Source organism: Cheilinus undulatus, linkage group 11, assembly GCF_018320785.1.
Source record: "Cheilinus undulatus linkage group 11, ASM1832078v1, whole genome shotgun sequence".
NCBI classification, from domain to species: Eukaryota; Metazoa; Chordata; class Actinopteri; order Labriformes; family Labridae; genus Cheilinus; species Cheilinus undulatus.
The window spans coordinates 23,476,267-23,489,327 of NC_054875.1; the positions used below are offsets into that span (position 1 = coordinate 23,476,267).

The following is a 13,061-nucleotide window of genomic DNA, read 5'->3' on the forward strand; positions in this document are numbered from 1 at the left end:
ATTGATGTGAGGATGTGTGTTGTGTGAAATCATCTACCTGGTAAAAAATAGAGAAAAATCAATGTTAATGTTTCTAATAAAGTTTATAAGTGAGATGTGACTAAACTAGATCTGCATATTGGTTACAGGTGACTATAAAGACGAAATTAATTCAAGTCTTAACACGTTTTGTGAAAAATATGTCAATTCATCAGTTACACAGGCATAGAGGTAGCTTACATCAACAACTTTTTTGGTGTACTTTCTTTTTTTATCCGTCCACACTCTGCTATAGCTTGGCACACTGCACATCTGTCAATATCAAAGTTGCACCAACAGCAGAATTTAAGGCAAAAAAAACAAAACAAAACAAAACAGTGAGAGATAAGATGAGACGGTGGAATAATGTCAGAGATCATACATTAGAGGTAGATAGGGATCAAGACAGAATAAGAGCACAGAAGGAGAGGACTGTGTGCACCAGTGCTGACATACATATGTCCAATCAGAGTTAAGTACAGTAGAAAAGAAAGCACTACAGAGGGCAGAATAAAGTGAAGAACATGAATCCTGGCTACAGTATTGTAAGGCTGTTACATGATGTAACTCTCAGACAGCACACAAAAGGGTATGACCTTAGGACTGGTTGCATCTTGGGTGAATACAGACAAGATTTATGATATCAGATGATGGATGGTAACCTTTGAATGCTCTATAATGACAATGTTGTACTCTGTGCTGGTTTAATGTTAATCCTGGTAAGGCGTGAAACCAAATTCCTCATCAGGGAAAAGTTTGTTGGTATGCTTGAGGATATATTTGGTACAACCTAAACTAAATAAGCAGGTATGTCATACAAAAGAAAATACTTGATATATATGATAAATTCTTGTTTCGTCCTAACAAATATGATCAACAATTACAAATAATTAGTAACATAATTACAAATAAAACTAAGAAAAACCATAAAATGGCAAGTTTATGATAATGTCAACATAAAGAACAAAAAAACATGCGGTCCCTTGTACTTCGATGGGTTATGTGTTTATAGTGTCAGCTTCAGAAACAAAATCTGTGCAGCATAGTCCATATTAAGTTACCACTTAGGTATATGGCTTTAAGACAAAACCTATGTAACTTGGGTCTCCACATTTATTGACAAATGGTAAATAAAACGAGTATTGCACAGACAGCTGCTTTGAGAGAGATCTATACCGCTGGACCCAGCCCAGTTTGTGTTCTAGTAACCACATGGCAAAGTAGCGAGCAGTTTTGATAATGAAAAAATGTCAATGATGATGATGATGATGTAAACAAAAACCAAATTTGTGCATCTTCAGCGTTACCAAAAGTCTGGAAACAATCATTCAACCAATGGCATTTTAAGAAACTCTTGCACAGTGTGAAATGAAAGCTTGTTTCTGAATCATCTTTGCCATTGTTGTCAGAACATGAAATGCTTTCCCCGCACTGGAAACAGAGCTAAGGTGAGCTCTCTCGACACTGCTCTGGGGTCAGCTTTGCTATTAGGATGTAATAGGAGCAGCTTAGTGAGAAAACATACCATTCTCTCTGTTAAGTGAACTTTGTGGGAAACTAGGACTTTCAGCAAATGATTCCAGATGCTCATCTCGCTCTCATTCTCTCTTTCTCTTTCTCACACACACATGCTCACATGCACACATTGCTGTGCTGAGGGTAATGCTGACATTGAGAAGACTTTGCTGATTGTTTTTAGCCCTACCACGTGATTTTGCTTCACCTGCACCTTTTAAAATCCATGCCCGTACGTGGAACAGTGTTCGAACTGAATGCAGTGTATTTGTATAAATGTCAACTCAGTTTGTAACAGTATTGCTAAAAGCAGGCTGTGCTGAATACTAATACATGTCTTTGTAGATCTCCTGTAGTAGAGGGTGCAGCGAGGTCTCTGACTCAGTCTTTTTGATCTTTTGGACAAGGTGAGCATTCTCTGTAACCAGCTGACGGAGGTCGGCCATCTTCTGCAGCAGCTTGGGGAAGAGGTAGACTGAGTCAGAGTGGTTTGCTTGTAGGTGAAGGTCCAGGGCCTGGAGGATGCTGTCTTGACTCTGCTCCACCTGCTTCACGTTCATTAGGCCGGGGCGATCTGGAAGAAAGGATGTCCTTTGAGTAACAGGGGTTCTGCAGGGTTCAATGAAGAGCAAGAACTTTCTGACCTTTTCTCATGACAAAAAATGAAGTTTAATACTTGTTTTACAATAAATAATGCTAAGTGCAAAAAAATGACTCCTGACAAACTCAGGCTACATTTTCAGATAATTTTTCATTTCATCATCTTTGTGGTTTTTGTTGTTTTATTATGAGTAACTCGTGTCCCAGGTTAGAGCTGTGTGAACCAAAGAACTAGTCTCCACATGCCACGTTTTTCTCACCAATAGCAGACCTGCCAAACGTGGCAAAATATTTTGAGTATCATTTGTGTGGTGCAGCTTTTTTCGCAGATTTTTGCAACTCCTTTGCTGTGCACACAATAATTTCCCCATTCACTGTCTGGAAATCGGTTGATAGAAAAACAGAAGAAAATCTGACTGACTGGAATGTGTATATATGTGTGTGTATATATATATATATATATTATACATATATAACATATATACACACACACACGCGTGCGCGCGCATCAGGGCTGTACATTAACTTTTTTTGCCCATAGCACTGGTGCTTCAGAGGTTGATAATCTTGTTATATAGAACAAAAACCTGTAGCACAACATATAAAATGTTTGTTACATCTTTAAAACCAACATGTAACCAAAATATATGCTTAGTAAGTGAATGTACTTGAAAAACAAAACCCAAACAGCCTAAAATACAGCTCTCATCAATGTCTACCAAAGCTAACAGCCAGTCATTGTTAAAAAATTTGGGGTGCAGCAGAGAAGAGAGACGTTGATGGTTTCTCCACATTCACACACAACACAAGCAACCTGCAGGAAGCTGGCTAACGTTATAGAAATGTTGGTGCTTGAAGATGATTGGAACAACATGATTTGGAAATCAGACCTTGAGATACATCACACAGAGGAGCAAATGAGCTCAATATGTGCTGCTATTTGCTGCTGTAATCCTTTTGTTTGTATTCATCATTTAGGCAGGACCAACTGACAGCTGAAGTCTTTTCTGTGTTCATCCTATTTACCTAAACTTTAAAATGTGTTCTAGAGACTGAGGTTTGCTTCTTCGTTCATCCTTAAACTGTGTTTCAGGGACCGAGGTATTACGTCTATGCATTTATATATTGGTATTGATATTGGCTTACTTTAATTTGTAAATATCACCATATTGTATAAACCCCAATATTGTTAATCCTAGTCAAACTAAGAAATAGAGTAAAGTACAAGTTTTATGTTCTGTATGTCACTCTCTCACCGTCATATCAGCTGCAGAGCATGGCCGCTCGCAATCTAGACACAGAGGATTACGCATGACGAGAGGAAATAACATTCCACTTGAATTTAAAATGGGCCAGAAACATAAAATAAAGGGACTGGCCATGAATTTCAAATCTTCAATCAAATTTAAGTTTTTTGCTAACAGGTAAAACTTCGCGCCTGGCATACAAGCACCTCTCTCAACTTGTCATCACACAGTTTACCTTTTTAACCGCCAGCTGCAGCGAGTAGGGGAACAGGGAGGGAGGCAGAGGGCACGAGGCAGGAAGGAGGGGGAGTGGGGATATAACACTATAGGTTTGGCAGACTCGTTATTCTCCACTACTCTGCATAATTGGTGGAAACTGCTTCACCACGCTGCTGCATCTTACTGTCAGACATGAGTACGGCACATTTCCCACAGAACTCACACGTCCGCAGCGGTCATGCTCTGAAGCTCACTGTGCCAAAACCATTGATCCTTTTGACCTCAAATCTTTTTTTGTGAGCAAGAGGAGATGTGTGGCTATGTTTTGCTGTTTATATTATAACTGTGGACCAAATTTTTTTTTCAGGAGAGTAGTTTGTTTGGGAAGTTCTGCCTCTATTTCACACAGCTTCTTTGCGCTAAGTGAGACATCATCACTCTAAGCTTTTTCATTTACCCCCATTGTAAATGTCTGAGAGAGCTCAAAAATTCGTGAAATTTGATCAGTAATTTTAAGAAAACTGTAAAAGATAACAATAATGTGAATCATTCCTAAACAGTTGAAGAGTTTGTCTATGTTTTAAAGCAAAAATGAAGTCTGTATGTGGAAGTGAGCTGAAGTTATAAGCCTTAGAAGTTGAAACAGTTTCAGAGGATTTAAAGAGCTGGCCCATCTGAAATAATGTTATTTTAGTTTTAGAAAAAGCAAAGTAGTTAGAAAAGTATAAATATTATGAAAAAGTATTATAAATAGCTGAAAAGAGCACCAGAAGCTGAAGAGTTTGATAGTAGAATAGTGAAAATAGCCCAAGAAATGCCACAGTTATGAGGAGTTTGAAACAAGTGCAATTTTTTAGAAAAGCCCCATTCATTCGAATGGGAAAAGTTTTTCAGAAAAAGTTAAATATTTTAAAAATTATAAAAGTTATAAATGAGAAAAGTCATAGCCATCATGTCCTAAAAGATCTGAATAGAGTGATATTTGCATGATGAGTATAGCTCAAAGTGTGAGAGAGGAGACTAATAATCAAGTCTGATACGGAGGAAATGAACATGATTTTTTGTCTTTCAAATCTCCGAAGAGCATCATCTACCAATCACACATCCTGTCCTTTCATGTCCTCGACTGTCTTAGCACCCACTGCCTGAGCTAACAGTTAAACTGAAACGTCTCTGTACTGGCATGGTCGTGGCTTACAGAGGACTCTGGAGGAGATAAGTCTTTTACTTCACAGGACATTTCTGTCACCCAAGTGACAGTGCTGCTTCTTGAGTTGCGCTCACAGCTAAATGACCTTGTTACACTTGGTAGTGTCTTATCCCTTAAAAACCCAGCCCCGTACATGTTGATATGCTGATGCTCTGCAGGTGATTAGAACTAGATGCAACAAGGCGCACAGATGGTCAAGTGGTTTAAAGCGTGCACCATGTACGTGGGCGGCCCAGGTTTGAATCTGGCCTGTGGCCCTTTACCGCATGTCTCTCCCCACTCTCTTCCCTGTTTCCAAATCAATCCACTGTCCTCCTCTATCTAATAAAGGCATGAAAAGGCCCAAAATAAATCTTAAAAAAATTAAATAAAAAGAAAGAACTAGATGCAATAGCTGATACTCTGGAGTTTACTTACCAGTGAACAAAACAGTAAACAGTGTGGAGGGTTAGGGTTAGACAGGAGAGAGGAAGACGAGACAGGAGAGAGCAAGACTTCAGCAACAATCAAACGAAACACTACACCTTCCTGCACGATTGTGCAGAAGTGTTGATGTGTTTCTCAATTCCTTACAGTACGAAGAAATAATTCAAGAACATCTTATATACCCTCATCACTGTTTTGTTTGAACTTATATAGTTAAAGCAGGTTGATGCATTTTTATTTATTATGAGTATAAATGCATAAACAAATCCTAAGTGTAATTTATGTATGAATTGTTTACCTTTGTGTCTAATATGAGGGCTTATTTTGGCTTTGACTTTTAGTTTCACAGTGCCCCAAAAGGGAACAACGATATGTATTTGCAACTGTTAAAACTCTGGCTGTCTTGTCGATGCTCAGGGCTGTTACATTACCTCACAATAGTTTCTTACTTTAAAATTTCCACATTAAAGTTATCTGGGCTCTGCATTAACAGCTTGGACTCTCGTCCCAGCATAATTTCACTAAACTAAAAGCTACAAAGTAGCTTCCAGTGCTAATGATCTGTTAACATCTGCATATATTTTGCCATAGAAAATTCTTCCAACTGATTCAAAATAATTTCTTGGCTCTCTTTTATTAAGCAGAAAAGAGAGAATACTCCAGACTTTAGTTTTATCTTCTAATACCATATTTAATGGAAACTGCATTTAATGCTTAATAAGACTTCTTTTAAGAAATTACAAGAAACTACATTCTGCTTTTATAGAAATCATTTCAGTCTCACCTCCACACAGAATTATGGCAGCAACAAACAGGGCCAGGTCACTGTCATCCAGCTCCAGAGCATTAAATTTGACAGCAAACTCAAACTTGGGCTCCATAATCTCACTGAAGGGCTTTCTTAAGCTGCGCAGGAACTCCCTGGTCACAAAGCCTTTACCATTGGCCACCAGCAGCCCATCTTTGTTCATGAGAGAGGGCAGCATGGCAAAAATAGCCTCATGCACGCCATACTTCAGCAGAGTCACCTGCAGAGAAAAAAAGGAGATGATTGTGCATTAGCGACTAAGCTTAACACAAACCCTCTGATTCTGTGGCACAGGGAGTGGAAAGAGACTCACCTGGTCATTGAGGAAGAGGTCCACAAACCCTGGAATGCACTTGGCAAATTCTGTGAGCTCTCGCACAGTCTCCACTGTAGTGCATTGGCAGCGGTAGAACACATGGACCCCAATCTCCTTGGTCAGGGGCGCACCTGGAACTAACTGGCTCCAAACTAAACCACTTTCTGCCTTCCAGAGTGTGTCTACATCGTAGATCACAAACGGCTGAAGAGGGAGAGGAATCAGGTTTAACGAAGAAAAGTATAACTTTAAAAATTCCACATATAAAATATCTTACTTTGCGTGATGTTTTTTGAGGAATAAGGTAAGAATAAGCACAAAACACAACTTAACAGATAACAAGAGATGGTTCTGTGAAATGTTTTCAGATGAAGCTCTAAACTATAATGAATTACACTAACATAAACGCTGTACTTGGCTTATTTCTAAAGCTGGATCATACCGAAGTGCTGCTGGTTTTGCCCGTCAAGATGCTGCGGGCCCTCTTCTTGGTCATACTGAGGTTCTTCAAGTAGGCTGTGTTGACTTGTTTTGCCAAGGTCTTCAGGTCAGAGCCACCTGGTTTGCCGAGGTTCAGTTCCTCTGCAAGCAGGCCTGCAACCAGCTTCTTCCTCTCTGCCTCAGGCATACGTCCGTATCGGATCGCTGAGTAAACACACACAGACACAAACACACACATCCTGGGCTTATTTTGAGAAGATATTTCAGGGGGTAACTCACTTTGTCAGTACTGTTGTTGGATTCCTATCCACAATATTTTTTGAACACACTCAAGGTTAGTGAAATACCCACTTTAGATTGAATCCTGTGCTAAATCTGTCATAACCATGATAGTGCCAAAGAAGCTACTGTTGAAAAACTGCAAAGGGAACAGAAAAGGTAACTGGAACTGTATTGCATGAGCATGTAACAGGGTGAAATAAAAAGAAATATAAAGAAAAGTCTCAATTTAGCATACACTAAGCTGCTGAATCTAACCCATTCAACCTTCTAAGAGACAACAAGAATCTACAAGATTTTAATGTGATTAGAAAGAAGATGCAGTGATGAGCAGATCTGTGTTTCATTTGTTAAACTGAATTAGCTATAGGTACTAAACTCAAGTTCTTAATTGCAGTTCACTCAAAATTGGAAATGTAAAAATAATCAGTTTCATTATGTAAACTAAATTTTTCCTCTCACCATCATGAGACATCCCCAAAGACAGGCACTTCTGGAAGCGACAATATTGGCACTTGTTTCGATTCTTTTTTTGAATCTTGCAGGACCGCTCGCAGCGATCATATTCGAGTTTCATCCGCACAGTTCGTCGGAAAAAGCCCTGAGTGAAAAAAAAAAACAAAAAACACAACTGGTTAAGCAACTCGGACAGCGCAGACATGCTGTTGGTGAACTTTGTAACCTAAATTTGCTTTTCTGCTTAATCTGAACAGTGCATTACCTTGCAGCCCTCACAGGCATGGACGCCATAGTGGAAACCAGAGGCCTTGTCTCCACAGACCTTACACTCCACACTGATCCCTGATCCAGTGCTGTCTTCTCGGCCCAGGCGCAACTGTTCAGATAGCGAGGGCGACGAGGTGTGGGATAGGTCTGAATCAAAAGAAACAACATGCATATTAACACAAATCTTTCATTCTCCATTTCTCAGAAGTGAGACACGACTTCAAAGCCTGAGTCATACCTGTGTAGCTGGATGCTGCGCTGCTGTTTTGCGTGCTGTGATTGTTCTCCTCCTGAGCCACACTTTCTTTCTCTTTTTTCTTCTGGTCCCCTTTCAGGCCGTCAGAGGCAGAAACTACCTCTGTATCCTCCCTGTCATCCTCATCCTCACTTTCCCTGCCCTTCAATTCTTGCAGGTCTGTGAGCTCTGAAACACTTGTCCCCCCACAGCTGTCTGAACCTCCAGACTCTCCCTGCGGTGGTGTCCACCTGACATCAGCTGTGTCCTGGGGGGATTTAGGTTCAGAGTAGCCGTTCACCCTGTCGTGCTGCTCTGTTTCAGTTTGCTGAAACCCTTCCATGGCGGCTGTTGAAGCTGACTCAGCGGCTCTCCTCCTGTCACGTTGCCATCATAGCTCCACTATAAAGAATTTTAAAAATCATTTTAATCATGCAGAATTTAATATACAATTTGTGCCTCACATGTGATATTTAGAAAAACAATGATCCCCCCAGATCCCTGTGTACCATCCTCTTTTTCTCCTCTTGGGTCTCGCATACGAGTAGTAACAGTTGATATACCATTACTGGTCACAGGCCAAAATGAGCACAAATCTTTTTAAAAGCTATTACAGCATCATGGTTCAATTTTATGCATGCAGGGAAAAAATGTTTACATTTTCTGGCAACTAAGACTTTGTTTTAGGTAATCCACTAAACTGAAGTGACAGCATTTACTGATCTTTGACACAGTTTTTACAGGTGTCCCTTCATGATTCAACCACTGGTTATGTTTGAGCAGCCAGGGAATGTTCTTGATAGTAATAGGTTAATGACATGATATACACACACTGTGTAGGCATTCCTGGATTATACACAAGGCAAATGGAAAAGACAAGCAGGGGCCCAAAACCATTAAGATCCCTCAGCGGCCAAAGTTAAGAAAACAAACATGCAACACTAAAGTAAGAGGGATGGGTGATGTTTGGAAGAATATTCCCTGTACATGTAAGACAAGAAGTGATATTAATTATGATAAAGAACAAATATCTGGCAAGCTATGGTTTAAAAAACAGGCAAGAACTTTCTCTTTCTTGCTTTAACAGAAAACAGAGTAATAACATCCACCATGTATAAACAGCACTGCAAAATCTCTGAAGGCCATGTTTACATCAACAGCCCATATTTTATCATTTCCAGTAACAGTCAACATGACCTAAACTAGAGCTGGGCAATGAGGCCTTATAAAACCTCCAATTATTCCACTCCAAACGTTATTTACAATTTGAACTAATTGTCTCTGCATTGTAAAAATTACAATTAGGGTGCAGATGGCCTAGTGGTTAGGTTGAGCCCCATGTACATGTGCAGCCCAGGTTCAAGACTGGCCTGTGGCTCCTTTCCCAAATGTCTCCCATCCCTGTTTCTGACTGTCCTCCTTTCTAAGAAAGGCATAACCCGCACCCATCAAAAAAATAAATCTAAACAAATTTAAAAAGAAAGAACAAGTTTTGCTTTCATTTCATCAACAACATTTAACAACAGTGAATTACATTTCTCTTTTGGGGTTAAAGTCGATCAGTAAATGTGTTCTGAAAGTTCACTTTATAGGTTTAGGGATTTACAATAAAACTAAAGGTCTCAAAGTTATTATCTGCTGAAGACATAAACTAAGGTTAATGTTGATGCTGAGGTCTCAATGTGGCGCAAACAAGACCAGGAAAGACAAGAAGACTATTCATTATTCAGTTGTTATATTCAAATGTTTTGTCATCTCCTCTACTGGATAAGTGTCAGATGACAGTTTTGCAGCACTTGGAACATATAAGCGTTAAGTTATAATTTAATGAAACAGCTGTATGATTGATTATTAAAAGTCAGCAGGATGTTTTCAATTTAAAAAAACATCTTTTTTATAAGGGTCACCAAAGCTAACACAAAACTAAAGCTTTGTGCAGCAGTTTTAAATTTTGGTATTACTGCAGTGAAGTTGGAATAGAAATCTACATTTTCATTTTTCAAAATCTCAATTGTACAAAATAGAACAGATTTGTTTCCCAGTCCTTACCTGATAAAAGTCAGATTTCTCTGAACTCACAGCATTAAAGCTTTATAAGCCATGCTTCCTGGTCTAACAATGTTTCCTGGGCATTTCTGTCTGTTCTCCACATCTTACAACCAGTACACTTTGCCTGTGTTGGAGCTGGGGGACATCTGTATTATTGTTTGCCTCAGTTTCATGCTAGGGTGCACAGTGTACTTGGTGAGTGCGATGAGGGGACAGGGTGCATGCACTGTGTACACACTGAGCAGTGTTGATCACTAGTGCAGGCAATAGGAGAGAGGGCTTTGGGGGTGGGGGGTTACATATTTGCCCCGCGGCCCCCTAGTGGATTAATCCGTCCATGTATGTAGCTGCGCCCTGACAAACAGCCTGTCTATTAATTAGACCTTTATTAATGCTTTTAGGGAGAGTGCTGTTATAACATGAGAGCTCAAAGTGGCAGAAAGAGTAGTAAACTTTGTTTAACATGGTTTTGAGTAAAAGCCCAAAGACTGGGACTGTTAGGACTTGTCCACAAGCCAACCTGTCACACTGGTTCTCGGAAATTTCTGTTAATATTGCTGTGAAATGTATGAGTCACTGACAGGACGGTAGCGGGATAAAGCATTACAAAAATGAAAGGACGACACAGTAATAAACATGTTCACCCTACGGCCTTTTCAAGTAAGGTAAAACAATATTAAATGTTTAATTTGGTGGTTTCCGCCGTCGAAGAGTGTCAGCATAGCTAGCTAACTAAGCTAGTAAGCTAGCTACTAACCTTGAATGTTGACTGAACTACTAGCTTTTAGCGTGGCCGCTGACCCACATTCCGTGTGTGCCCTTAAATAACGTTAGCTTGCGTGCCAAGTTAGCTTACCTCTCTCAATGCTGCCGCTGATTCGGAAGATTTTTTCGCTGAAGAAACTGCCAGCAGGCTAAACAAACAAGTGGCGAAAACAGTCCTGAGTCTTGTCCCCGGATCGATCGGCTGTTGACAAGTTGTTTGAAGTCACCAGCAGGAGTTAGCTAGCCGCAGGAGCTAACGTCAGACTGCTAACATAAACTTTAGATTGATTCAGGCCTTCGTGTAGTAGAAGCAGACGAACCGCTGAGCTCGAGACAAAGGAGAAACAGTTTGGATACTTTTTGCTGCCATGTCACATGCAGATACGCATAGTTTACTGATAATCCCTCTCCGACTCTCTCCTTGTTGCTCCTAGCTTTGCTTTGCTTTGCTTTGCTTTGCTTCACCCCTCCTCCTCTCTACTCCCCCTCTCTCCCCACTCATACTCACTCTCCTCCTCCACCGTCACATGCCAGCACACAGACTGGATCCTGCAAACACCATTCAAGGTCTCGGTAAACGCTGCTGTAAGTGCAGCCTGCATCATTGACATTCATTCTACATTAAATGGGGTTATAATTCGTCCTTTGGGGCTTTGATCATATCTGCAGAAATACAAACAAAGGGAGCCTGTTTGTAGTCGAGAGCTCTTAGTCCAGATTTGGGTATATGGTCAAAAATATTTTTTTGCCTTCCCAGCTAGATAGAGGTCAGTTGCATATTTTACCGTTTAGATAAGAGACACAGGGCCCAGAACAAGCCTAAATACATTGTGGCATATTTGTGACTTTTAAGTAACAAGCAGGTCTGCCCACATATTTGGCTGCCTCCTGAGAAAGGGCCCCCAGTTGTGATTTATTGCTAGTATTAATGAATGTGCGTTGGCTCCTCATCCTCATCATTTTGGAGTTGAAAGTGTCTCTAACTATTATTGAGTTCTGAGTTTAAAATTATTTGTTTGTGTCACCTATATCCCCCTTTAAACACTATTTCTGCCCATTTTTGCCGCTTTCATTGATTTTGCCTAATCTGACCTAGTCTGGCCTTGGTAATGAGTATTTATTGCTGGTTATTTGGACAAGTAGGACTTGATAAGTTAAGTACTTCAGCCTTGACTTTGAACAGGGATTATTAGTATTATTGATGTCATTTTATTTTTTAAGCAAAATTATGTTGGCAAATCTCTCGAAGGACCTGTTTTTGTAGAAAATATTGCTCTGGACTGGTTTATGAGCATGTGTTTTGGCTGGGTGTCAGCAAGTGTGTCACCTGATGGGAGTCTTCAGTCAGTGAAAAACTGTGTTAGTCATTTAGAGAGGTATGGCATAGTCATTTTTATTGTTATTTTGATGATGGGCTGCAAGGACTTGTAAGGGCCAAGCATAACATAATTTCCATTAAAAGTTTGGAATTTATAGGACATTTTCTTTTCCAAAATTCACACAAATTCCCTAAAATTTCAAATAAATAACAAAAATTGCTGTCTTTTAAGTATCCCATAAAATACTCCCCAAATGTTTCAGTGAAACTATAATACATTCCAATAAAACACTGTGCCCAAAAATTTAAATTCCTTAGCATTTTAAGGAAATTCCACAAAATCTAAATGCGAATTAGCCCTTATATTTCATATCAAATTCCCCAAAAGTATACAAACACATTCCCCAAAATTCAATAAGAAGGAAAGAAAATGTCCTTAAAAACCCAAACATTTCCTGAAATTTTAGGAAAATTTCAAAGGTATTCAAACTGCAAATGTATTCAGGCAGTGGAAGTAGAAATAAGACTAAAACATGATCATTAAAAAAAATGAAGTTAGGAATGTAGTTTGCTAAGTTTGTCTGAGGATGTCTCTGTTTTCTCATATCAACAGATTGTATCTGACAGACCTGTCACATTAGTGATGACGCATTTTAAAACTGAACAAATGAGAAAGACTCAAAGTTAAACTGAAGCTGACGTGCTGCTTGCACGTTCACTAAACTAGTCATCAACCTCTTCCATTGAGTAATGTCACCATTACGAGTGGTGGTTATAGTCTAGTTTCATCACATGTTTCACTTGGTCATTTTTTACAAACAGTACAAAATTTGATTTTCTCTGACACACATTTGGAAAGGTACAGGAATGAATCAGGCTGAGGCTTCAG

General features: G+C 39.6%; 1 protein-coding gene across 1 annotated transcript; it reads right to left on the reverse strand.

Annotated features, from left to right (window-relative positions):
• Positions 1 to 64: 64 nt before the first annotated feature.
• On the reverse strand, positions 65 to 11,313 carry ppardb (peroxisome proliferator-activated receptor delta b). Its single transcript, XM_041798839.1, has 8 exons — positions 10,946 to 11,313; positions 8,044 to 8,442; positions 7,801 to 7,952; positions 7,542 to 7,680; positions 6,802 to 7,004; positions 6,357 to 6,563; positions 6,020 to 6,263; positions 65 to 2,107 (listed from the first exon to the last, which is right to left on the reverse strand). The coding sequence occupies exons 2-8, from the start codon at positions 8,381 to 8,383 to the stop codon at positions 1,860 to 1,862; spliced, it is 1,533 nt and encodes a 510-aa protein (XP_041654773.1). The 5' UTR covers positions 8,384 to 8,442; positions 10,946 to 11,313; the 3' UTR covers positions 65 to 1,859.
• Between the last annotated feature and the right edge of the window lie 1,748 nt (positions 11,314 to 13,061).